The 27505-nt window shown below is 36.0% G+C and overlaps 1 protein-coding gene across 1 annotated transcript in view; it reads right to left on the bottom strand.

Moving 5' to 3' along the window:
* The window catches only part of LOC309974606 (uncharacterized protein), a gene marked incomplete at its 5' end in the record, with an annotated part of 128911 nt that overhangs the window by 31500 nt on the left and 69906 nt on the right, over positions 1-27505 (bottom strand). Inside the window, 11 exons of the mRNA XM_082859266.1 lie at positions 896-952; positions 1094-1153; positions 1300-1359; positions 4987-5049; positions 5999-6049; positions 8569-8628; positions 10245-10304; positions 14423-14482; positions 15649-15708; positions 23661-23720; positions 25143-25187. Of these exons, the coding sequence (XP_082715392.1) occupies positions 896-952; positions 1094-1153; positions 1300-1359; positions 4987-5049; positions 5999-6049; positions 8569-8628; positions 10245-10304; positions 14423-14482; positions 15649-15708; positions 23661-23720; positions 25143-25187 (636 nt within the window). The remainder of the gene's footprint in view (positions 1-895; positions 953-1093; positions 1154-1299; positions 1360-4986; positions 5050-5998; positions 6050-8568; positions 8629-10244; positions 10305-14422; positions 14483-15648; positions 15709-23660; positions 23721-25142; positions 25188-27505) is intronic.

Below are 27505 nucleotides of genomic sequence, written 5' to 3'. Positions count from 1 at the left end.
GGAGGGAGGTCCAAGAGGGAAGGGATATAGGTATACAGACAGCTGACTCACTTCATTGTACAGCAGAAACTAACACAACATTGTAAAGCAATTATACTCCAAAAAAAAAAAAAAAAAAAACCACTAATGTAGAAAACAAAAAGCCATAAGATTTAGGCCGATGAGCATGTCACACTATCCTCTTTCTCCCTGTGGCTTCAAAGCACTTTTCCATATGTTAATTTGCTTTCTTCACCCCAGAATTTTGAGACTTTAATTCCCAGCTATATATTATGGCAAAATTTCAGGTCAGCAGAACAATCTGGGCTTCTCATACAACGCACTCTGGTGCATTATCAATAAGCTCTTTTGGTGAAAGATATGACATAAAGATAGTGAATTATAAGATATTTACAAAACTCAAAATGGAAGTTCAAGGTTAAAATCTGCTGGAATATTTTGTGAGCCCACATGAGCTGTGGATCTGTAATTTTGAAGACTGAATATCCTTTCCAATGTTCCAATGCTCTGTAGGCATCTGTGTAAACCACCGATTTGGTCCAGCTTCTCCAAAATATGTTTTCCTCTTATTTAATTTCACTCATTTTTCATATCAGTCCTGATACTCTATCTCCTACAGGCAACAAACCCTAACTTGGCTTCGTGAAAATTAGAAGTACAAAACTGAGTCCAAAAGAGTGCAATTGATTCCAGAAGAGTGTAGCATATTCTCGGCGGACAGGAAACACATGGGTTATAAATGTGTGCTCATTTGAACACTCAAGAAAAACGAAAGCCTTCTTTTAGAAAAAGAGAAGAAAGAAAGCAAGAAAGCGAGCAAGAAAGGAAATTCCTAACCTAGAACCTTGGGTTCTTTTTTAAATGCATGTCAAGATAGTTAGGCAAAGTCATTTACCGCTTAGTATTTCTGAGAGGTGAAGGTTTCACTTCAATAAGACTGTCCAAAGCTTGGCTGTTCAAAAGAGAAAAAAATAAACTCCAATTAGTGATAGGTTGTTTTGTTTGTGCTAGGTCTATAAAGCAATATAATAAATCTACTCCACTCAGGGGCAACAGACATGAGAATGTGAAATGACTGTTTTTATTTGATTACCTTTGATTGCTTCTGATTACTTCAGGATTCACTTTGATGAGGTTATTGAGATCCCGGTTTCTTTAAAAAGAAAAATAAAAAGCAAGCAGGTTAATTATAAATAAATTCTTTTGGTAAGATCATTAAGGTTATAAATGTGCTTGAAATAATTGTAAAACAAAACATTCTTCCTACCGAAAGCACAAAAATTAATACAGTTCTATTACCTTTGGTTGTTGGAGAGAGTTTCAGGATTCACTTTGATGAGTTTATCAAGATCTTGATTTCTTCAAATGGGAAAAAAAATTAAAGCAGCTTGTGTTAGAGATAATACAGGTTTAAGGTGGCTGGAATTGGAAGAAGGGATTAGCTAGTTTATCATTTAGTATAAGACATATTGGTTTGGCATAGAACCCCCTTGAAATAAATTTTCAAACCAATCCAGGGAGGACTAATTATGTTGGATCAGGAGAAGAATTACTCTGACTTCACACACTTATTGTCAGAGCCCATCTACAAGGGCACACTAACTCAGAGTTCACAGCAAACATCTCATGATTGACCACTTTTACTCTGGAATGTTTTAACAGTATGACGATACAAACTGATTCTAAGGTCCTTGATATTTTAAAAATCATATTCACCAGCTAAATATACCATTTTTTTAAAAAATAAGAAACTCCCAAACTAGGATTATACTTAACATAAGTCTTGGCAAAGAGAGTTCCAGTAATCCATCAAAATTGTGACTTTTCTTTCCTCTACCATGACTTAAAAAGCTGAAATCATGGTAAATTAGGGACATACTCTGATAACTGTACACTTCCTAGTTGAAACCCTATCAGTTTCTTTCCTCAGTCGGAGAACAGTATTTCCTCCCACCTGGTTTGCTATCACTCATTGCCTCTGTATAATACTTTGCTTCTAAGGGCTGGAAAGTAGTGATTTTTCAACGTGTTCCTCTAAACCGCTTTATAATATTTATTCACAGAAGAGCCCACAATAGCAAGAAATCTTGGGATTGATAACACCTGCTTTCAGTAAATTTTGGCAGCTACCTGCCTGTACCTTCTTCCCCCCAAAGGTCCTTTTCCCTTATATAAAAATAAAGTATGGTTTACTCTTCAAAAAGACTGATGCAAGGTTAGGAACTGAAGGAGAGCCACTTAGAGGTTAGTCATCAAAGTCTGAGAAAAAGGTCTGCATTTTCTTCCCCAACCCCTAAGCCTTTCCATAGAATTTGCTTCCCAGCTCATGGCTTCACTGAGTTTGATCTCTTCATCCTTGTTCTCAGATCTCCACGGTAGACAGAAAGCCCCTAAATGAATGTTTACTGTTTTGAATTATCTTCAATAGTAATATCATCAATTAAAGATAATCAACTGGTATCTACAAACACTATCAAAGAAATGATAAACATATGACAACTATCCAAAATAAAATTTTCTTGTATAAATTGATTACAAAAACCTGTTATAAAGTTAAATTGTGCCTGAAAGACGATCTTTAAAATGAGGATAATTTCATACATTAAAAGAAAAAAAAGTACAAAAAATAAAACTTTGTAGAGGAAATACTATGTCAAAGGCCACAACCTTTTAATACATAAAATCAATCACAATATTTTAGTGTAACTACATATAATATTCACCAACCAGGATAATTAGGAGTAAGCTGCATAGAAAAATGCAAACACAAACATGAGAACTCCCGTTTTTACTGTTCTGCTCAGTACAGAAAACTGGGTTCATTCCAAATCTTAGAACTGTGCTATTCAAACTACTACATCATAGAGCTCATTAAAAAATACAATTTACATCACAGCCCAATACTTTCTGTTTTCAGTCAGACAGACAGACACACACACATAATAAAACATAAATTTCACAAAATAAAACACCCAGTACGTAAGAACTCTCATGTTTTCTGCTCTACTTCACTCTAGCTAACTGGGAAAAAATGCTGACTGCCGCTCACTAAATTAATTACAAGACCATTTAATGGGATGTGACCCACAATTTGGGAAACACTAGCTTAGAAAACACATATATAAACGCGTGCTATGTTTTACCACTTCTCTTAAAAAGACGACACCTTGTGTCAGTAAAGCAAGGATCTCAGTAATAGTCCTGAATTGCCTTGACTGATAGCATCATGCAACTTAATGAATTGAAAACTTACAGATGCTTTTATCAGACCCTGGATCCTACAAACATAGGAATCTTATATCTAAATTTTATCCAGGAAAAATGTAACATTTTTCCTACTCAAGTTACTGCTTTCATTTATTTTGCTTTAAGGGTATAGGGATACATTGAAATATTTAGCTATTATTATTTTCACGTAGTTCAAAAGTTGTAAAGTGTTTTGCGGTCATTGGCACAAATTTGTGCCATTGTCACTTCAAAGACTGTGAAGTAATATTTCAAGTGACCCTATGAAAGTAGTAGAGAACATCTCCAGGCTGTCCCATGGCAGAAGCAAAAGTCCTAGCTTTATAGTTTCCACTATTTCCTGAGGTACTGAATCAGCTTTCACCTATTTTAAGATCAAAGTCTCCATGCTGTGATTTAAAGACCAGGAGTTGGGCTGGGAGTTGGAAGAACTCACAGAAGATTATGAGACTTTTGCCCCGAATACTTCAGTGTTCTCATTTGTAAAATTGGGAGATTGGATTTGTTCATCTCTAAGCCTCTGCCCATCTCTAACATCTTCTACCCCTAGGAATCTATGAATGTGAATTTTACTGCCTGTCGTGTTTATTAGCTATTTCATGTCTCCTTTTCTTTTTAAATGCAACTCACTGACAATACATTCTATATTCAGCAAGCAGTACATAAGCGTCCCAAAATGTAATATATTAAATTGACAACCTATTATTGTCTTGGAGTCCCATCTCTTTGCCCCCAATACATAATTAGCTTTAAACTATGATAATTGCTTGCTATTAATAAGATTGAGTATGTCTACTGAATTCTCTTTTTGGCATCCACGGCCTATAATTATACCTAATGTGCACCTAATGATACCTAGCTGTAGGCTTCAAACCCAGTAGGTGCTCAGTAATTATTCACCGCCTAACAGATCACAGAACTACTATTCGTCTTCCACTAGTTTTCTCTGTGACACTGGTCACATCACTTAACCTTTCTGAGTCTTAATTTCCTCTTCTGTAAAGAGAATAGGTTTGACTGGAACAGTGGTTTGCAAGTGTTCATAGTAACTGGGCTATGAGTTTTCTGAGGTTCCTTCCTTCCATCTCCAAAATTTTGCAATTTTTGTACATACCAGTTAAACTCAAAAAAGTGAAATCATAAAAACATTCTTAAATATATATATATAAATATATACGTACATACATATAATAGTAGTGTATAATGATATAAAAATCTTCATATAACCAGAGACAAAAAGTGAATTTCATTTTCATCATTATAGATACTAAAGAATTATCAAATTTTAGATCCATTACTTTGCTGCGAGCAGCAAACCATCTAAGAAATAATGAACCTCATAAAATTTCCACCGACTACTAGAAAACACCCTCTGAAAATGAGGTGAATGGTATTGCTTACAACTAATGAGGTGTCCAGCTCTTTTCAAAAAATTAACTATCATTCATAAATTTAACCAAATCCAGAGACAAAGGTATTAACATCAATACTACAAAACATGAACAGGGCATAGACTAGCTATGTTTCTACCCCAATCACTCCCTTCAATTGCTTTACTTGAGCTGCCTTTCTTTTTATTAGCAAATAGATATCTAAGTTTTCAGGGACATATAAAAATTGTGATGGCTTTTCAAGATTTATGTTCAGTTTCCCAATGAATGATTACAAGTCATTTATATTCAACTTGTACTTAGTTAGGGAGAAACAAAGCAAAGTAAATAAATCACATCCTTCTCTTACCCGGCTGTGTTTTTGACAGCTTTGGGGCTTACGTTAATAAGTTCATCAAGATCTTGTTCACTGCTAAAACAAAATAAAATAAAAGGTCAAATTCAGTTGGAAATCAGAAACAATGGCTGGCATTGTTTCTTCTGATGCTTGTGAATCATTCCATGGGATCCTAGACAAAAAGTGATAAATTTACCGAGTTTCTACTTTATATATATTAGTTATATTAGTTATCTTTTTTAAATCCTCAAAACAACTGAGTTAAATATTACCATTCTCTCTTTATAAATAAATTGAGTTTCATAGAAATTAAGACCCTCTTTGGGCCAGATACCTAAGAAATGACTGAGGGTGAACTAGGATTGAAACCATAGCTGGACCCCAAACCACATGCTCCCTTCCGCTAACATCCTTCCTCTCTCTATTCACAATAATTCCTTACATCTGCACAATGCTTTTCACCAACATTATCATCATAATAATCTTGAGAGGTAGCTTGGAGTTACTCTGTCACGTTTTTCTTAACTTTTGCTCCAGTGAATGATGGGTCTTAACTTTTCAAGAAGACAGGAGTATAATCAAAATCATGTAGAAATATTCTAATCAAGTATTAGAATGTTATGTAACCAATTTTCTGAAGAGTCATTTAATTTTTATTAATCCTTGGGTTTGTGAAAGAGAAGAAAGCCAATATTCTTTGGTTTATTCAGTTTTATGAACTTATAGTTTATTTACTATAAACTTGCAGTAATAACCTACTTACGCTACTGTTGTGTCCAGTGAATTTCTCAAATAGTCATTAAACAGAATTTGCTTCAGTATTACAATTTGAACAATATTATAATGTAATAAATTGAAGCAACACAATAAAAGAAAAAATCTATCCACCATTATTACACACAACAAATCAATTTGTTCTCATTTTTTTCATGTCCCCTTTCAAATGTCCTTAGCCAAATAATCTTATTCTGGGGCATAAATTGAAGACTTGCTCACGAGTCTTCAATAATCTTAACAAGCTTACCTTTTTTTTGCTGAGGGAGTCACTTTGATAAGATGGTTCAGATCCTGGTTCCTAAAAAATGTTGTAAATTTCAATAAGGGGGTAAAATCAAGTCAAATCAATTACAATTTGTACATTTTTTTCAATCTTAATATTGAATCAAGTGATTGTTGTTAATTCAAAACTTCATCTTGAGTTCTTCTTTTAGCCCTCTGTAAAAGCAGGTGGCTACTATCAATTCATTTCTTATACAACTACATATATATGAAAATTTAATTTAGTTTTATTCTTATTTCTTTTAAGACAACCTCAAATTTAAATTGCTCATAAACTCCTTGTTTTCCAAGAATATTTTTGAAGATTGTAATGAACAAGAGAAAAATTTAAGCTGTTGGTCATTTGCACGTGTTCCTTGCTTCCCTCCCCTCGAAACAAAACAAAATAAAAACCTGGGATTTTTTAAAAAAGAGGCTATTTCCTGATTCTAAGGTATGGAGGTAATATACATAATATTAATATGTAACATTCAGGCTACTCCAAGATATTAATCAGTTCAGAATCATGCTTCATGCAATGCTAAGTCAGAACAAGGAAGACTTCAGATTATATAACTTGCTTTTATTCTAAACAAATAGGCAATAATAGCTCTAAAGAGACATTTCTGTTATCGTACTGGGCCTTCATACCAACTCTAACACCAGAAGGCCTGAACAAGATGCCTAATTTGATATACCTTATTATTGGACAATTTGTTATACATCCTGAAAAGAAAAAAGACTGGAAAGGCTTATATCCCTGAACTAATCTTTAGGATTAACCTATAAACTAATTTTATCATGTACAAATCCTTCCATGTAAATTATTGCATTCTATTATATTGAACTATATGAAATTGTCCTCTTGTGGATCAAAAATTATTGAATGTCACAATTTCATAAAATCCAACCTAACAGATAATTTCTTTGGTATCTTCTTTGAACTAAGCATTGAGTGGTGCAATGAGGATCCAACAATGAAGAAAAACAGTAACAGTAATAATAATACCAATAGATAATATCTAATAAGTACTTGAGGAATAAGTGCTTCATAAGCTTGCTAGCATATGATTTTTCTGGTAATTCATGAAGAAGGTAATTCTTACAATCCCCACTTTACAGATAAAGAAGCTGAGGCTTAAAGGAGTTTAAACTATGTGTCCAAGATTATACAGCTAATAAGTATTCTCTGAACTCAAAAATTTCACTACCAGTAGAAGAGATGGACACATGACCTAATGCAATACATGGCAGAGGGTGGGGACTGAAACGAGGCTCACACACTGCATGGGAAAGGTCATATCATTAAGGCCATCTTCACTTTACAAACTAAGTCATCTTGGAAGAGGGACAAGGGATAGCTGTCTTTCATTGACTCTTTTATCTGTAACATGAAGTATTACATGGTCTCTGGATTCAGTACCTGACCCTCAGACAGTGGCAATGCGTTATGTTCTTATTTAGTGAACAAAATCTAAGGACAATTTAGCACTAAATAATCAGATAAAAGAATGATAAAATCTTTGGTCCAACCATAAAGTGAATAAAACAAGATATGCAAGGGAGGCTTTGTTTCAGAAGCTGTTCCAAGTACCTTCAGAGTTGATCCTCTTCACTCACCCACATGAAATACTGTTTAGTCCAGGAGTCAGCAAACTATGGTCCTCAGGCTAAATTCAGCCTGTAGTCTTGTTATATAAGTAAAGTTTTATTGGAACACAGCCATGCCCATTCCTTTACAATGTATTATCAATGGTTGCTAGTTGACTAGTTAAAATAGAGACTGTTTTGGTCCCCCAAACCTGAAATATTTACTACCTAGCTCTTTAAGCAAAAGTTTCTGACTCCTGATCTAGTCTAATAAACTTTATATGATACCTACCTACTGTAAAAATAGAATTCCTATACACCAAGTAAGATAGAATATCTGTCAGAAAGGAAATATATACCTTGGTATCTTTTATATTTAACTCGCATTCAAACTAGCATAACAATATATATTTATAGATTCGTGATTTTTTTTACATCTCTGTTTACTCAACATGATGTACCTTAAAGAAAATTCTCTCTATAAAAGACAAATGTCATTCTTTGTATTCTTTATTATTTCAATAAACTAAGTATAATTTTAAAAAATAACCTCCCAACTTTGGGAATTGTTTGAGTGTAAACATAAGAGAAGAGGCAAAAAATGATGAAGGATAAAGGAAGGAGAATTTTCTTCACATGAAGACCTTCTCTTAGGCTGCTTATGTCTAAGAAATTGTATGGGGAAGATATTTCATCCCAGGAGGAAACTCGATTCATTTTGAGGAAATCCCAAACATGGAACACAAATCCCACACTGATAAAAGATTATTCCCATATTTTAAGGAATTCCTCCACAAATATCCACAACCAGGGAGCCCTGAATAAGGACTTGAAGACTAGGTTTCTGACATAGAGGTATTGATTTTGGGTCCCATTATTGGCTGTCTCTGTGATGGGACAATGAGTTTTATCATATTTTCGAGGTTGAATAGAAGAAAATGGAGAAAAAAGTTCCATAAACCTCACCCTTGGTTAGTTCTGTTTATTTCTGGAGCCACTTTGATGAGATTGTCAAGACTTTGGCCCCTTTAAAACATGGAAGAAATGATCAACTTACATCAAGTGGTTTCAAATATTTATTAAAATGGAGAAACATTTTTATTATAGAAATATTTTACTATAAAATGTTTATTAAAATAGAGATCACCTCAAGGGGTTGGAGTTTTTCAGTGTTGACTCTGAAAATATATATTTGGACCTAACTATAACTGCATAGAAATAATAAACAATAATTAATGGTTTCAGAAAATTCATGATGTGCCAGGCACTGTTCTAAGTGATTTACGTGATTTATATGATTTAATCCTCAGATCAGTCCAATGAAATAGTGTTAAAAAATTAATAAGCAGGGCTTCCCTGGTGGCGCAGTGGTTGAGAGTCCGCCTGCCGATGCAGGGGACACGGGTTCGTGCCCCGGTCCGGGAGGATCCCACATGCCAGTGGCTGGGCCCGTGAGCCATGGCCGCGGAACCTGCGCGTCCGGAGCCTGTGCTCCGCAACGCGAGAGGCCACAACAGTGAGAGGCCCGCGTACCGCAAAACAAACAAACAAAACCCAGAAAAGGTCATGGGGGTTCCATGGTTTTTCTTGAACTACCATTGGTACATTGATACTATAGCAGTGTCAGTCTGCTGAAATGATGATTTAATAACGTTTTTAAGCATTGGTTAATGTGAAACAAAAAAAGAGGTGTGTATTCAATCTTGCCCTTGCACACTTTTTCCTGTTCTTGGGTTCACTTTGATGAGGTTACTGAGGTCTTTGGAACTTTAAACAAAAAAGCAAACAAAAACATAATAAGTAAAAATGGAATTAAGTCAACTAAGTACTTTGAAGGATACATGTACTCAAGATGAATTTTGCGATTAGGTTTTGAGAGAAATCAATGCCAGTCTATGCCCTTCATTTAAAAGAGTAAACATTTTTGGGCTTCCCTGGTGGCGCAGTGGTTGAGAGTCCGCCTGCCGATGCAGGGGACACGGGTTTGTGCCCCAGTCCGGGAGGATCCCACATACCGTGGAGCGGCTGGGCCCGTGAGCCATGGCCGCTGGGCCTGTGCGTCCGGAGCCTGTGCTCCGCAACGGGAGAGGCCACAACAGTGAGAGGCCCGCGTAGCGCAAAAAAAAAAAAAAAAAAAAAAGAGTAAAAAGTTTGACCTCCATACAAATCATTGGTATACTAGCTCAGTTTCCCATTTACAGTCAAAATAAAACCATAAAATTAGGGCAAGATTGAGTTAAAAAGATCAATTCTGGAACTATTTGCCAAAAACTCTCACCTGGCCAGCCCCTTTCAGTATTCTACATAATCCTATAGCTATAATTAAACTATATTTTGTTAATAATTTCCATTTGTAGTGCCTTCTTGCATTAAAGGGATTTTATATCCATTATTGCACTTGATCCTTAATAATCAAATGACAAAGGTGGAACAGACATTATGATCCTCATTTTATAACTAAAGAAGCCTCAGCTCAGTGTTCGAGGGACTTGCTCCAAGGCACCCAGCCAGTAAGTAATGGAACTCAGACTTTCTGACTCCACAGATTTTTCAGCATAGCTTCTCTAATGAGAGCCACAAACTGATGCAGAATTTGATGCACAAATTGATGGGAAGGAAGAAAGATATGATATAATCCTCACCCTGGGTTACTTCTGTTTACTTCAGGGGTCACTTTGATGAGATTGTCAAGGCTCTGGCCCCTTTAAAGCATAGAAAACGTGATGAGGTTAATGATAGACTAGAACCAAGATGATAAAACTATTCATTAAAACTCAGGAACAGTATAAACACTCACTGAGATCATGCCAAAGAGCTGAAGATTGTTAAAGGTACGCAGAAGTATGTAGGGATTTATATATCTCTGAAACACATTGAGATTCAGTGAGACAATATTTTAATCTTGGAGCCATTAGGGCCACTAGCAAATACTGAACTAGGACTCTATTTTGATTCATTGAATGCTATGCTCTTAGCCTTTTCCAGGTGCACTAAACATATTTTGTAATAGTCTGTATACACATTTCATGGAACATTCCACAAGACACAACTCTACCTATCAACTTCCAACATGCTGTGGAACTTCTGAACTTTGGAGAAGTTTTGTAAAATTGACATTCATTAGCAGATTTTCTATTTAAACACTGGATTTAGATAAGTATACCAATTTGTTAAAGTCCATGATATACAAATCTGGTATCTGCTGCTGGTACTTATAACTGTGTGTTAAAACTACAAATTTTGACTAGTTGTGTTGGCAACAAATAATAGGAAGATTAAAATCTATAAAGTTCTGAAATGTAAGCTATATTTACTATAATATAAAACTCCGTGTAGTCAGTGAAAACACGTCAGTAATTTATGATTACCCTTTAGTATATCTGCTTCTGATTTTAATGGAATTTTGCTTTTCCTATTGCTTCTACATGTGTTTTCCACATTCACAGTGCCAGCCAAAGTGCCTCTGATCTACAGAGGATACCACATGGGTAAAGAACGTCCACAGAAGGCACTTTTACACTCTGGATCCCCATGCCCTGTGGCCCTGCTAAGATTGATCATGAAATCTCTGAGGTTGCATCAGTGCAACATCAAAGGTATAGATATTTGGAAGCAGCTAGACGTTGACTCAAGTTTTTACTTGTATGCAGATGTCTGAGAATGTGTACATCCCCGCTAAAAGCAGCAATAAAAAATTTGATCCTTTTTCATGCAAATAATGAAATTATTAACCCTGAAAGAGACAACCATTCTACACCAATACCCTTTGCTGATTTTTTTAACCCCTTGTTGCCTGAATGAAATATGTGGAATTTGAATGCTAGTGACTGAGAAAAAAAATTCCCAGGATTCTGCTTCTAGATTTGAGTACTCAAAAAGAAACTCCATAACATTAAGCACTGCAACTCCTCCCTTGTAATATTTGTGTTGGTTGTGTTGTCAAGACCTTGATCTCTTTAAATATATTAAATAGGGCACATATCAGTGTAAGGTTTCCTAAATTTTAAAGTTCATATAGTCAATAAAGAAGAGTGTGCTATTTAATGTAGTAATGTAAAATAATATTTTGAGCTCAACTGTGGGAAGCAATGCCTCATAGTGTATATGTCTTCAATATTTATGCATTCTTTCAATCCACAAATAGTTATGGAAAGCCTACTATGGGCCCCAAGTTATGGGATAGCTGTGAACAATACAGACGGGCTTAGCCCTCAAGAAGCTTCCATTCTAACTTGATGAGTGGCAGGCAATATGCAATCAAACGTGTAAATGAATGCCACATTTCCAGATAATAATATATGCTATGAAGAAAGTAAAAAAGAGTGCCTGGTGCCTGCAATGCTGGGGTTGAAGGAGGGGGTGGTGACTTAATTATATTCAATGGTCAGAAACGATCTCTTTGAGAAGGTGACAATATGGGAATAGAGCTTCCCGAAGTGGGAATAGCATACACAGAAGTGTTAAGGCAGAAGTGAGCCTGGAATAGAAAAAAGATCAGTTTGGCTGGACTTTACTGAACATGTGAAAGGCCATCGCTAAAGTTTAGAACTTTATTCTACCTGAAATAAGAGAACATTGAAAGTTTTTTATAAGGGAGGGAGACGATCTTATTTTACTTTTAAGAGATCTACAGAATTTAATTATGCTTGGTAAAGGAAAAAAAAAAAGATGACTACTGTCCCTAAAAGGTCCCAGGAAGCACACACATACACAACCATGAACATAGGTACTCATATACACACAAAAGCACACGTGACCTCAGGGCTGAGCACACTCACACATATATTTAGGCACACACAAGCATGTGTACACATGTACACAATCAAACACACATTTTCACTTGTTTGCACAGACACACACCCATATGCACTCACACATGTAGACATACACACATGAATGCACACACAAGCATACACACATGAATGCACACATTTGCATGTGTGTCTACACATGTGTACACATAGGCACACACATGCACACCCCAACCTATGAAAAACAATAGGTGATGATTTGAAATACTCTTTTTAATAAAAATTAGAAAGGAAAAACATGAATTTTTCTTGGAGAGTCAAAGTAAGTTAAATATTTGAACAGAATCTAAATTATTAAGAAAACACAATTCATGTGAATCTTTATCATTGGTAAAACTATTTGTATCTACTATGTGCCAGGCATGACAGTATTATGATCCCTATTTTGTAGATGAGTAAACTGAAGCATGGGGACACAGCTAGCAAGTGACAGAGCCAGAATTTGAACCCGGGTCTTTTAGACTCCCTGCTCCCAACCTCAAGTTACCTCCCTGAAATACCCAGGTAACCAAGGAAGTCAGTGCTCTCTTCTCAGTCTGTCGGTTGCAAAACTGTGCACGTCTGCAACTCATAGGGTCACTGGGCCTGCAACCACACTGCTGCTGAGAACAGCACGGCCTGACAGCACACACCAGCTTTCAGCCAGCCAGGCTCTGCTGACAGGGCCTGCAGGCATCAGTGACACATTTTAGAATCAATGCATAATAACACGTACTGAGTGAATGGAATGGAAAGGAGTTCAAAAGAAACCACATGGAATTATTTGGTATACTTTTCAGCAACACGTCAACAAGCTCAGTTTCAGATATGTTCCATCTGTTTTTTAAAAAATAAAAAAAGAAGCAAGAGGACATAAGCTTTCCAGATTTACTTGACAATTCATGGGTAGGGTAATTCGTTTACAAGGTACACTTTGTTAAGCTCTTCATCTTTAAACATACACCGCACTATATACACATACCCACACTACACACAAACACAGTACACATGTACACACACAGTTTGTACATAAACACATCCACACACACTACTTACACTCCCACAGACATAGACTTTTTATATATGCTATTTATGCAAACATCCACACACACTACTTATACATACACACATATGTTTATATATATATATATATATGCATTGTGATGGTTAATTTCATGTGTCAGTTTGACTGGGCCACAGAGTGCCCAGATATTTGGTCAAATATTATTCCAGGTGTGTCTGTGAGTGTTTTGGGATGAGATTAACATGTGAATCTGTAGACTGAGTAAAGCAGATGGCCATCCTTAACATGGGTGGGCCATAGCCAAGCAGCTGAAAGACTGAATAGAACCAAATGCTGAGTTAAGAAGAGACTTTGCCTGCCTGACTGCTTGACCTAAGACCTTGTTCTCTTGCCCTTGGACTGGAACTTAACCATGGGCTCTCTTGGTCCTCAGGCCTTCAAACTTGAACTGGAACTACTATTGTCTCTCTTGGGTCTCCAGCTTGCCAACGATGGGTCTTGAGACTTCTCAGCCTCCAGAAGGGCATGTGCCAATTCCTTATAATAAATCTCTCTCTCTCTCTCTCTCTCTCTCTCTCTATTCTATTGTTCTGTTTCTCTGGAGAACCCTGATTAATACACACACATACACTTATACCAACACACTTATACATATACACTAATATATACACACATTTATACGTAACACACTATTTACACATGCACACACACATACAGACTCACACACACACACATACACTTACACACAAAGAAATAAATAGTAGAGGAGGGTAGTCAAATTCTCATTTAATTTCTCAAAATCTACCTTATAGCAAATGTCACCTGAGAATAAAACGCAAGAGGTCACTCTGTGTATCACTCATATAGAATTGCTTAATATGACGTATGTGGAAAAAAAGAGTTCAGTTCGGTTTGAATTTCAATTTGCTCTCCTGAATGCAAGCACTCAGAATTCCAATGTGTTTATAAATGCCAAAGGAGAAATAAAAAGCTTTAAATTACTTACCCCTTGATATTTTTATTTGTTTCAGGATTCTCTTTAATAAGCCCATTGAGGTCTTCTTTCCTTTGAATAAGGAAATGAATTTTAATGAAAGTCATTAAAATAAAACACTGATCAAGTGAACAATGATTGGCAAAATTAAGAAGTGGTAAGTATACACGTTCTCTATCAATGTAATTTTTAAAGCTCTAAATGCAAATGAAAATTCTTCTCTTACTTCTTGAGCTGAAGACCATTTAAGTCTAATTTACCAACAAGAAACATATGTTTTTGTTTCATTCTCAAAATGCATAAGTGTACGTGAAACTTGTTATTTAACAAAATCAGCTTTGCCCTCAGATACATCTTGTTAGAACACCCCAGATGGGTGGCACTGAAGTAATGCTGAGTTAGATAAAGTTCTATACTTGATCCAGATAGAATGTAAATTTCCATCTAACAAATCAGATATAATTGCCTATTCTGTTTTTAAATAATAAGAATAATGTAAAAGATGATAATAGTTTAACAATATGAAAAATAATTTAAAAAATATATGTCTTCATATAAATGCAACCATTCCCCCTTTTAAAATATAATTAGAATATGGTGAATTATAAGAGCAAGAAAAAATACCTTACATGGTAGGAAAATTAATGACACTTCTTGGGGAGACACATGTCACCTCCCTTAAAATGAACTGAGTAATACCAAAAGGGGCATAGCTCGAACCCAAAGGGGGCAGTGGAGGATGGCAGAGGTATCGTGATTGAGTACTGCTGCCTTGTCAACATAGCCCTGAAGAAGAGAAGTGGTGGGATGTTCTTCCTCCCAGTGTGTGTATCTGCCCAGCCCCTCCCCTGGGCTGCCTTCTGAGACCACCATGCTCAAAGAAGTTGATTTTCAGTAGTTTTAGTCAACACTCACTCTTGGCTATCATTGTCATTTTGGAGATCCACTTTTAAAATATTGTCAAGATTGTGCTTTCTTTAGATCCAAAGAAATTCAATTCAGTAACTCACCCCTAAAACCAAATCAAAATCTGGGAGAAAAGGCAACTTACTATTAAACATTGGAGCAATTCTTCAAAAATAAGCAATTTTATTGGGAGCAGGGAGGAAAGGTCATGTGGCCTATCATTATTATCCAATTCCATGCCAGTAAAACACATTTCTAAAGTTAAAATGCCAAATCATTTTATCTTATTGTCACTTACAGAAATCAGATTTAAAGATACTAATCAGTCTTACCCAGTGGTGTTTTCACTTTCTTTGGGATTCACTTTGATAACATTATCAAGGTCTTCACCTCTTAAAAAAAAATTAGATCAGTTTCAAAGTAGTCCCACAGTATTTTTTTATATACACATTCCATATTATTGATGATTAATTCAAGCTTTTGGAGAAGATTATTATACTGGTATTAAATTCATTTTTGTTATGAAAGTTACCTATCAATAATACAGTTAAGTTAATCTCTAGGATTCTATTGGGCTCTAGGTAAAGTTAAATTTAGATAGACTCTCCAAAGTAAAGCTCAGGGTAGTAGAGTTCAGACACAGAAGAGAGAAGCCAAACTCAAAGATGTGACCCCCTTCAGTATACTGAGAAGATCACATAATTAACCCAGTAGAAAATAAGAAAGATTTAGAAACATCAAAGCAGTTTTCACCCTCTGCTAGTCTGATCTGTCCTAGCATTTGCTTTGATAACTGTTTTGAGATCTTGGATTCTTTGGAAAAAACATGGAGACCTTATGTCAATTAACTTGCATTCAATTTTTTCTGAAAACCATATAAATAAGAATGTCCCTGAAAGGATGTCAGATGTTTCCAGGGCCAACTGACCAGAGAAACTTCAATATAATTATCCCTTAGCTTGTCTATTTTAATTTCCACAGCAGTACTTGGTTTAAATCAGTTTAAAAAATCTTCGCCAACACACCTCTCACTTTGCAATTTTGTCCTTTCTATTTCTTAATTTAAATAGAAAATTTGTCTCATTTTTAAATTATTTAAGAAAATATAGAATAAGAGATTATGCAGTAAGTTTTCCTGCACTTACTTCAGTGCAACTCAAGCATGTGGTCTTATGGAAACAGGATTCATCATATTTTCTGACTTCTATCTCTGATAGGCCCCAAAGTGCAACAGTTCAACTGTGACAGAGGAAAGTATAACACTCCCGTTTCCAACAAGGTGTAAAAATCTAACATGAAAAAAGAGAGCCCCATTATGTTAGGAGCTTTACTTACACTTTCTTGTTTTTGTCAGTCCTTTGATTAATTTTAATAAGACTTCCAAGGCCTTGGTTTCTTTATAACATTTGAGGGGGCAGGGAGAGCACAGCAACGGAGAGAGAAAGAGAGATTCAACAGTAGATTTTTCACAACAGCAGTAAGACATTATCAGTACCTGAAACATCAGAAGTCTTTAGAAATATTTAATTCAAGTGGCTCTTCTCATGCCAAATGCTGATATGCTAACTATCCTACAGTGAGGACCCAACCATTACTCGATTATGATTAAATCAATTTAAACGTAGACGTTCCCCCCCACATCTCAGCTTTTGCTTTCTTTGTCCTTTGAGGGTGGGTTGGTGAGAAACTAACTTTAATACATGTGTTGAGATATTGTCTTCCTTAAACATGAAAATCATTCACATCAAGGGTGGAAATCAGATGATCAACATTTTAAATCTAAATATTCTGAAGATTTAGACAAGTCATTTTAAATAAAAAGTAACCTGGGAAAGGCAGAAATAACTCTTTGATGACACCAGTACTTTATGTGACTTGACCACAACCAATAAAACTTTCACACACCAATAGCTTAAAACAATTAGGGAATATGAAAGCTAATCTCTCTAAATCCCCCGGTTCAATGCCATTTTCATCTGTCTCTGTCTTTCACTGTGATAAGACTGCTGACATTTGAGGTTCTTTCTGTGTAAGGAAGAAGGAAGGGAGACAGGCAGGGAAGAAGGAAAAGAAACTGTGGGCTCTCCCTACCACACCAAACAGACCCATCTTTTCTGCATCAAAGCCCAGCTGCTATCAAGTTATACCAGCTTACAAACCCCTTCTCTTTTCTCCTCCTTCCTAGCCCACACGATTGACTTGTGTTGTTCATCCCACTTTTCCTAATTTCCACCACTTGTATGGAACTTTCCAAACTTCAGTTATTTATTTATCTTTTAATTAATTAATTAATATTATTTTTAACATCTTTATTGGAGTATAACTGCTTTACAATGGTGTGTTAGTTTCTGCTTTATAACAAAGTGAATCCTATACATATACATATTTCCCCATATCTCCTCCCTCTTGCGTCTCCCTCCCACCCTCCCTATCCCACCCCTCTAGGTGGTCACAAAGCACAGAGCTAATCCCCCTGTACTACGCAGCTGCTTCCCAATAGCCATCTATTTTACATTTGTTAGTATATATAAATCCATGCCACTCTCTCACTTCATCCCACCTTACCCTTCCCCCTCCCCGTGTCCTCAAGTCCATTCTCTATGTCTGCGTTTTTATTCCTGTACTGTCCCTAGGTTCTTCAGAATCATTTTTTTGTTTTCTTTTTAGATTCCATTTATATGTGTTAGCATACAATATTTATTTTTCTCTTTCTGACTTACTTCACTCAGTATGACAGTCTCTAGGTCCATCCACCTCATTACAAATAACTCAATTTCATTTCTTTTTATGGCCGAGTAATATCCCATTGTATATATGTGCCACATCTTCTTTATCCATTCATCTGTCAATGAACACTTAGGTTGTTTCCATGTCCTGGCTATTGTAAATAGAGCTGCAATTAATATTGTAGTACATGTCTCTTTTTCAATTATGGTTTTCTCAAGATATATGCCCAGTAGTGGGATTGCTGGGTCGTATGGTAGTTCTATTTTTAGGTTTTTAAGGAACGTCCATACTGTTCTCCATAGTGGCTGTATCAATTTACATTCCCACCAACAGTGCAAGAGGGTTCCCTTTTCTCCACACCCTCTCCAGCATTTATTGTTTGTAAATTTTGTGATGATGCCCATTCTGACTGGTGTGAGGTGATACCTCATTATAGTTTTGATTTGCATTTCTCTAATGATTAGTGATGTTGAGCATCCTTTCATGAGTTTGTTGGCGATCTGTATGTCATCTTTGGAGAAATGTTCATTCAGGTCTTCTGCCCATTTTTGGATTCGGTTGTTTGTTTTCTGAAATTGAGCTGCATGAGCTGCTTGTATATTTTGGAGATTAATCCTTTGTCCATTGCTTCATTTGCAAATATTTTCTCCCATTCTGAGGGTTGTATTTTCATCTTGTTTATAGTTTCCTTTGCTTTGCAAAAGCTTTTAAGTTTAATTAAGTCCCATTTGTTTATTTTTGCTTTTATTTCCATTTCTCTAGGAGGTGGGTCAAAAAGGATCTTGCTGTGGTTTATGTCATAGAGTGTTCTGCCTGTGTTTTCCTCTGAGATTTTGATAGTGTCTGGCCTTAAATTTAGATTTTTAATCCAATTTGAGTTTATTTTTGTGTACGGTGTGTTCTAATTTCATTCTTTTACATGTAGCTGTCCAGTTTTCCCTGCACCACTTATTGAAGAGGCTGTCTTTTCTCCATTGCATACTCTTGCCTCCTTTATCAAAGATAAGGTGACCATATGTGCATGGGTTTATCTCTGGGCCTTCTATCCTGTTCCACTGATCTATATTTCTGTTTTTGTGCCAGTACTATACTGTCTTCATTACTGTACCTTTGCATTATAGTCTGAAGTCAGGGAGCCTGATTCCTCCAGCTCTATTTTTCTTTCTCAAGATTGCTTTGGCTATTCGGAGTCTTTTGAGTTTCCATACACATTGTGAAATTTTTTGTTCTAGTTCTGTGAAAACTGCCATTGGTAGTTTGATAGGGATTGCATTGAATCTGTACATTGCTTTGGGTAGTATAGTCATTTTCACAATGTTGATTCTTCCAATCCAAGAACATGGTATATCTCTCTATCTGTTTGTATCATCTTTAATTTCTTTCATCAGAGTCTTATAGTTTTCTACATACAGGTCTTTTGTCTCCTTAGGTAGATTTATTCCTAGGTATTTTATTCTTTTTTGTTGCAGTGGTAAATGGGAGTGTTTCCTTAATTTTTCTTTCAGATTTTTCATCATTAGTGTATAGGAATGAAAGAGATTTCTGTGCATTAAATTTGTATCCTGCTACTTTACCAAATTCATTGATTAGCTCTAGTAGTTTTTCTGGCAGCATCTTTACAATTCTCTATCTAAAGTATCATGTCCTCTGCAAACAGTGACAGTTTTACTTCTTCTTTCCTGATTTGGATTCCTTTTTATTATTTTTTCTTCTCTGATTGTTATGGCTAAAACTTCCAAAACTATGTTGAATAAGAGTGGTGAGAGTGGGCAACCTTGTCTTATTCCTGATCTTAGTGGAAATGGTTTCATTTTTTTACCATCGAGAACAATTTTGGCTGTGGGTTTGTCATATATGGCCTTTATTATGTTGAGGTAAGTTCCCTCTATGCCTACTTTCTGGAGGGTTTTTATCATAAATGGGTGTTGAATTTTGTCAAAAGCTTTCTCTGCATCTATTGAGATGATCATATGGCTTTTCTTCTTCAATTTGTTAATACGGCGTATCACATTTATTGATTTCCGTATGTTGAAGAATTCTTGCATCCCTGGAATAAACCCCACTTGATCATGGTGTATGATCCTTTTAATGTGCTGTTGGATTCTGTTTGCTAGTATTTTATTGAGGATTTTTGCATCTATGCTCATCAGTGATATTGGCCTGTAGTTTTCTTTTTTTTGTAAAATCGTTTTCTGGTCTTGGTATCAGGGTGACGGTGTCCTTGTAGAATGAGTTTGGGAGTGTTCCTCCCTCTGCTATATTTTGGAAGAGTTTGAGAAGGATAAGTGTTAGCTCTTCTGTAAATGTTTGATAGAATTCGCCTGTGAAACCATCTGGTCCTAGGCTTTTTTTTGTTGGAAGATTTTTAATCACAGTCTCAATTTCAGTGCTGTGATTGGTCTGTTTATATTTTATTTCTTCCTGGTTCAGTCTTGGAAGGTTGTGCTTTTCTAAGAATTTGTTGATTTCTTCCAGGTTGTCCATTTTATGGCATATAGTTGCTTGTAGTAATCTCTCATGATCTTTTGTATTTCTGCAGTGTCAGTTGTTACTTTTTCTTTTCCATTTCTAATTCTGTTGATTTGAGTCTTCTCCCTTTTTTTGTTGATGAGTCTGGCTAATGGTTTATCAATTTTGTTTATCTTCTCAAAGAACCAGCTTTTAGTTTTATTGATCTTTGCTATCATTTCCTTAATTTGTTTTTTATTTATTTCTCATCTGATCTTTATGATTTCCTTCCTTCTGCTAACTTTGGGTTTTCTTTTGTTCTTCTTTCTCTAATTGCTTTAGGTGTAAGGTTAGGTTTTTTATTTGAGATGTTTCTTGTTTTTTGAGGTAGGATTGTATTGCTATAAACTTCCCTCATAGAACTGCTTTTGCTGCATACCATGGGTTTTGGGCCATCGTTTTCTCATTGCCATTTGTTTCTAGGTATTTTTGGATTTCCTCTTTGATTTCTTCAGTGATCTCTTGGTTATTAAGTGGTGCATTGTTTAGCCTCCATGTGTTTGTATTTTTTTACAGTTTTTTTCCTGTAATTGATATCTAGTCTCATAGCATTGTTGTCAGGAAAGATACTTGATACGATTTCAGTTTTTTTAAATTTACCAAGGCTTGATCTATCCTGGAGAGTGTTCCATGAGCACTTGAGAAGAAAGTGTATTCAGTTGTTTTTGGATGGAATGTCCTATAAATATCAATTAAGTCCATCTTGTTTAATGCATCATTTAAAGCTTGTGTTTCCTTATTTATTTTCATTTTGGATGATCTGTCCATTGGTGAAAGTGGGGTGTTAAGTCCCCTACTATGATTGTGTTACTGTTGATTTCCCCTTTTATGGTTGTTAGCATTTGCCTTATGTATTGAGGTGCTCCTATGTTGGGTGCATAAATATTTACAGTTGTTATATCTTCTTCTTGAATTGATCCCTTGATCATTATGTAGTGTCCTTCTTTGTCTTTTGTAATAGTCTTTATTTTAAAGTTTATTTTGCCTGCTATAAGAATTGCTACTCCAGCTTTCTTTTGATTTCCGTTTGCACGGAGTATCATTTTCATCCCCTCTTTAGTCTGTATGTGTCCCTAGGTCTGAAGTGGGTCTCTTGTAGACAGCATATATATGGGTCTTGTTTCTGTATCCATTCAGCCAGTCTATGTCGTTTGGTTGGAGCATTTAAACCATTTACATTTTAGGTAATTATCAATATGTATGCTCCTATTACCATTTTCTTAATTGTTTTGGGTTTGTTATTTTAGGTGTTTTCCTTCTCTTGTGTTTCCTGCCTAGAGAAGTTCCTTTAGTATTTGTTGTAGAGCTGGTTTGGTGGTGTGAATTCTCTTAGCTTTTGCTTGTCTGTGAAGGTTTTAATTTCTCCATTGAATCTGAATGAGATCCTTGATCGGTAGAGTAATCTTGGTTGTAGGTTTTTCCCTTTCATCACTTTAAATATGTCCTGCCAATCCCTTCTGGCTTGCAGTGTTTCTGCTGAAAGATCAGCTGTTAACCTTATGGGGATTCCCTTGTATGTTATTTGTTGTTTTTCACTTGCTGCTTTTAATATTTTTTCTTTGTATTTAATTTTTAATAGTTTGATTAATATGTGTGTTGGCATGTTTCTCTTTGGATTTATCCTGTATGGGACTCTCTGTGCTTCCTGGATTTGATTGACTATTTCCTTTCCCATATTAGGGAAGTTTTCAACTATAATGTCTTTAAATATTTTCTCAGTCCCTCTCTTCTTTTCTTCTTCTGGGATCCCTATAATTTGAATGTTGGTGCGTTTAATGCTGTCCCAGACGTCTCTGAGACTGTCCTCAATTCTTTTCATTCTTTTTTCTTTATTCTGCTCTGTGGTAGTTATTTCCACTATTTTGTCTTCCAGGTCACTTATCTGTTCCTCTGCCCCAGTTATTCTGCTATTTATTCCTTCTAGAGGATGTTTAATTTCATTTTCCAAAGTTCATTTCTTAAAAAACCTGAAATCTCATCTTTTCCTGTAAAACTCATACAACCACTTACAGAGAACTGACTGCTTTCCACTTCATCTGTTCCCCATTTGGAAAAAAAAATCACCTGTAATAATGTTTGCACATTCACATTATAGTAATATGTTGGTAATAAGTGTTCAGTGTCTGAATGGAGTTTGTGATTGCCCACACTTTTCGTTATATAGACTTTGTTGTGTTCTACATCAGAGAGGGTTAAGAAGGCATACTGCAGAGTTTGACTTGGAATGCTAGAATACCCATCTGTGCACAGCTTGGCACAGATCAATCGTTTTTAAAGATAACCAGGACAATAGAAATAATCATCATGGTAGGAAAAGGCAAATCTAATGACACACTGAATACAAGATAAACAGCCAATCTGGAGAAAAAGCAGTAGAGACCTCAGAAATCTTTATCCTTTGTCATTCTTGAATGTTCTGGGATTTTCTTTAATGAAACTGTCAAAAGTTTGATTTCTTTCAACATGAAAAATAATGTCAGTACTAATTCATTTTCTAGTATATCAGTGTCAGTCTAAAACTATAAGTTAACCTCTTTAAATGCTCTTTAAATTAATGGTTACTGATCATTAATTAATCTTTTTTATGATACAAAATAAATAAAAGCATGGCTTTTGACCTTGAGATGTTTACAAGTATATCTGAGTGATATACATATGAAGTGACTCAATCAAGATTCCAACTGAAAAATGCCTCGGTCCCTTAGAAAGACTTCAGTGGTGAGGGGCTATGCTCCCAGTATCAATATGTCCTATAGTGAACATATTTAGTTCATAAACAAGCCTACTGTTCACTACTTGTAATGGTCAGTTTGATTTCTTTCACTTTTAGATGTAAAAGGGAACTTAGAGACCATCTAGATCATACCCTTCATTTTATGGACTGAGGAAACAGAGGTCCCCAGAGGTTAAGCTACTTGTCCAGGGTCACCCAGATTGATGTTGGTGGCAGAGCCAGTACCAAGACACCGACCCATCTCCTGACCCTGATAAAGTGCCTCTTCCACCAGCCTGTCTGACTTTTGTCTTGAGCAGGGGGTCTCCCCCAGGAAATGGCATACAGTTTAGGACTCAATCAAAGAAGTCTGTATGAGTCTCAATCAAATCTTACCCTTTGCCATCTTTGTCTGTCTGGGTATTCACAACAATGAGATTTTCAAGGCTTTTGGGTCTATAAAACACAAAGAAATTCAAATAAAAGACTGCATATTGAAATAAAATTGTGTGGTATCTTGAAAGGTCAGATACAGTAAAAATTTTTCATGAATTGCTCATTTACTTTTACTGAATAGAGCAGCAGAAATCCTTCTGGGCAATCATGTCCGAACTAAATTTACAATACTGAGTACACTGCCCCATCTGCTAGGACATTTTTATGCCAGAGGACATAACTCCCTTCCAGCTAATAATGTCTGAAAGAATAAAACAAGCAATCTGGGAGATAATATTTTCAGGTTAGAGACAGACACACTTACATTTTCTCTGTTGGCTCTGCGTTAAGATTTGCTCTAAAGAGACCATCAATACCCTTATTTCTTTAAATGTATTGAACAAAGAGTCTCATTAGTGCTAATAATGGATACTTAACTCATGAAAACATAGATAAGTTTATACCTAAGACAGGAAAAATAGCTGGTTAGGAAAGATGAGCTACAATTCTTGAAATCACTTTATTCCAAACAGGTATCTTCCTAGACTCAAAATTTAAATTGCAGTGGACCTTAAAGAAAAGAAAAGATACAGACTGGGGATCTACAAGCTGTAATAGGTTCATGGATGTGTTGTTTGGGTTCATGGAGTGTTTTTGTTTCTTATGTGGACCAATATTTACAAAGCTGGCCATGACATGTAGACACCTGTAGTTTTAGGATCTCCTGAAAGTGTCCTGCAATTTTAGGCTCAAATTCTCACGTGGCAACATCAGCTGGAGCTGAGAAACAGCTGGGCTCTCCCGGTCAGGGCGCTCCCTCTATGATACAGAGCCAGCTCCCTTCACTCATCTATCCCTGCCTGGTCCCAGTAGGCCATGAAGTCTGATTCTTAATCTAATGCCTCCTCTCTTTATAGATAAGAAAACGGACATTTGCTTTGTTTCTTCTTCACTTTGGTCCCTGCCCGTTTTGTACGTTAGTGTGCCAAGTAACAGAGAGAGAACTAAAATTGCACAGACCTCTAACACAAACCTCAATTAATATGATCTTTAAGTTATGCAATTACAAACGACTCACAATAAGGAGATAATGTTAACTAAGAAGATGAGTGGTTTTTGTAGTGGTTCAACTACAAGCATTCAGTGACCAAACCAAATTGTTTACATACTAATATATTAGCATTTCAGGAAGAGAAATGTGGTTATTTTTATAACTACCTTACTAAACACTGGTGTGTGAAAATCAAAGACACTTCAATATTAGTGTCTTTAAATTGTAATAACCATTTATAACAATGATGAAACGATTTCTGCAAGCTTTTTATTCAAGATTTGTAGGACGCTTTTGACTAGCCCAGTAAATGAGTCTTCATGCTCAAATACTGAAAAATAACAAAGCAAATTCAGTAATAAAGCGAAAAAATAGATGTTTTAAAATCTTACCTATTCAAGCTTTTGTTCATTTTGTTGAGATTATCTAAGTCTTCACTTTGGGGAGAGAAAAGAATATCTTACATTAGTAAAATCCTGGGGCAGATTCAGCTTAAAACAACTATTTCTGAGTTCTGTGAAGTCCAACGTATGTCCCACATTTATCATCCACGAAAATCCTCTCTATCTTTCAAAGCTATCCTCAAACACCCCTTTCGCCAAGAAATCTTTCCCAGTCCTTTAACTGAGTAGAGTCCCCTACCTTTTTGGAAGCCTTGCAGCGTTTTGGATTTTTGTATCTCCTTTACGGTACCTACGTTGCTATACTTTGTAATATAGTAATCATACACTTGTCTCATGTTAATGTCCTTGCTTCTGCCAATACTAGTGTACATAGAGACACACACACACAGACACACACACACCACTTAAAATTTTGAAATGTATTTTATATTGGATCCTCTTCAGTGTTTAATACGGGGTTTTTCAACTGTAGATGCTTAATACAGGTTTTACTTGAATCAACAAATACAGGTATGTTGACTAATTATAGATTCTATCTTTGCATAATGTACTTGCACAAAGCAGCTATTGGAAAGCACTCATTTATCAGTAAGTCTGGCTTCTCTCTTGAACTCTACTCTCCCTTATTCCAGTTCAGCTACACTTGCTCTCCTGTTTCCATACTTGAAAACTGTAAAGACTCTACTGACTGCTTCTTCAGGAGCTACTTGTTTAAGCTAACCCCCTGGATTCTGGAATATTCCTTAGAACCACAGGAGCTCAGCCTTCTCCCCAAGGAAGGCAGCCGCAGTGGTTTTTCATTCCTGTTTGCTCCTCACAATATATCCTCTCCTCAACCCTTCTATCCACCCACTTCACCCCCATTTCTCTTGCCTTCCCCATCCAGTTTTCCAGTTCACAAGTCTTGGTTTTCCCTTCTTCCTGCTCTAGCCTCACATATTTTTCACACTTCCTGAATGTTCCTCTTTCTTCTCAAGTCATCATTAATGTTGAGCAGGAGGCCATGAGGCCAAGTAACTTGGTAGTTAGACATTCAGGTTCCCAAGTTAGGGATACCTGGATTCTAGTCAGGTAGTTATTAGTTGGTGACTCTGGGTGAGTTACCTAACCTCTTGCTCCCTCAATTATTTTCATCTGTAAAATAAGAATACTAATTGTACCTACCTCAGAAAAGAACCAATAAATTAATGAATAGAAAGTGATTAGGATTATACCTGGCATGTCATAAACTCTCAATTTAATTTTGGCAATTATAGTAAACAGTTTCCAGTCGACATTAATTTTTTCATTTAAAAATGCTCATTATATTTATTTTTTAAACTGAATTTAGAGGCACCAAGACTTTGGCTCAGCCTTAGAGAGCTATGGTCGTTGAGTCAGTAATGTGCTTAGAAGATGCCTGGCATAGCAGATAACCAGAATAACTACTGGAACAGCTCTCTCAGGAATCTGAAAAACTCATTCAATCAACAGCCATCACAGAGATGAATCATTTCAAGTAATATTGCATATTCAATGGAAGAACTGAAGGCTGAGAATAAATATAGAAATGTGAAAGTTGCTGACCCTGACAAAAAATGGATTAACGTTCTATCCTTGTGTGAGACAAACACTACCCAGTGCCCTGACACAATGCTGCATTGTCATTTCTTATTTGAAATTCTACCTTCCAACACTGAGGCTACAAATCTGTTTCATGTCCCCAAGGGAAAGAGCAAACTCTGTAAATTTTAGCCCTAGACCTTTCTGACTGGTGAGTCACAATGATGAGATCAGGATTTGGGCTTCCACGAGAAAATTAACATAAATCATGAGAAGACACTCTGTGGGAAATTAAGTGAAATGGGGGCTGCACTCTGAACAAAGGAGTTGAGTTTTCAAAATGGCCTTAAATTGATGAAAGCTTTGGATATTAAATTTCACCATTGCATTTACAATAAATTAAATGCTCTTAGTCAGATAGGAGTAAGAGTTCATTTTTCAAAGGAGTATTACAAAGCAACTAAGATAAATACAGCTATGTCTCATCCCTCTAGACAGTCCACAGTAACGATTCTCAGCTATCGATGCAAAAGACATTTCCCCTGGCCCACGTCAAAGCAACAGCTTCTCCCCATGAAGAACGTATCTGGCTGTGGAATTCGTGCATCCTGGTGAGGGAGAGGGGACAGGAAAGTTAAACTAACTGCAGCTCTCACTGTTTTTGTTGGACTTGTGCCAAACCATAAGTGCCCTTCAGCATTGCTCACCTATCTCTCCCTTAAACACCCACCAAAAATCTATCCAGTCCAAAAAACTGTCCAATCCCTATTAAAAATAAAATATTACCTCAAACAAAAATAATTAAATAA

Source organism: Leucopleurus acutus, assembly GCF_964270905.1.
Source record: "Leucopleurus acutus genome assembly, chromosome: 18".
NCBI classification, from domain to species: Eukaryota; Metazoa; Chordata; class Mammalia; order Artiodactyla; family Delphinidae; genus Leucopleurus; species Leucopleurus acutus.
The sequence above is the reverse complement of the archived record's forward strand: the minus strand, read 5'-3'. Positions and strand labels throughout refer to the sequence as shown.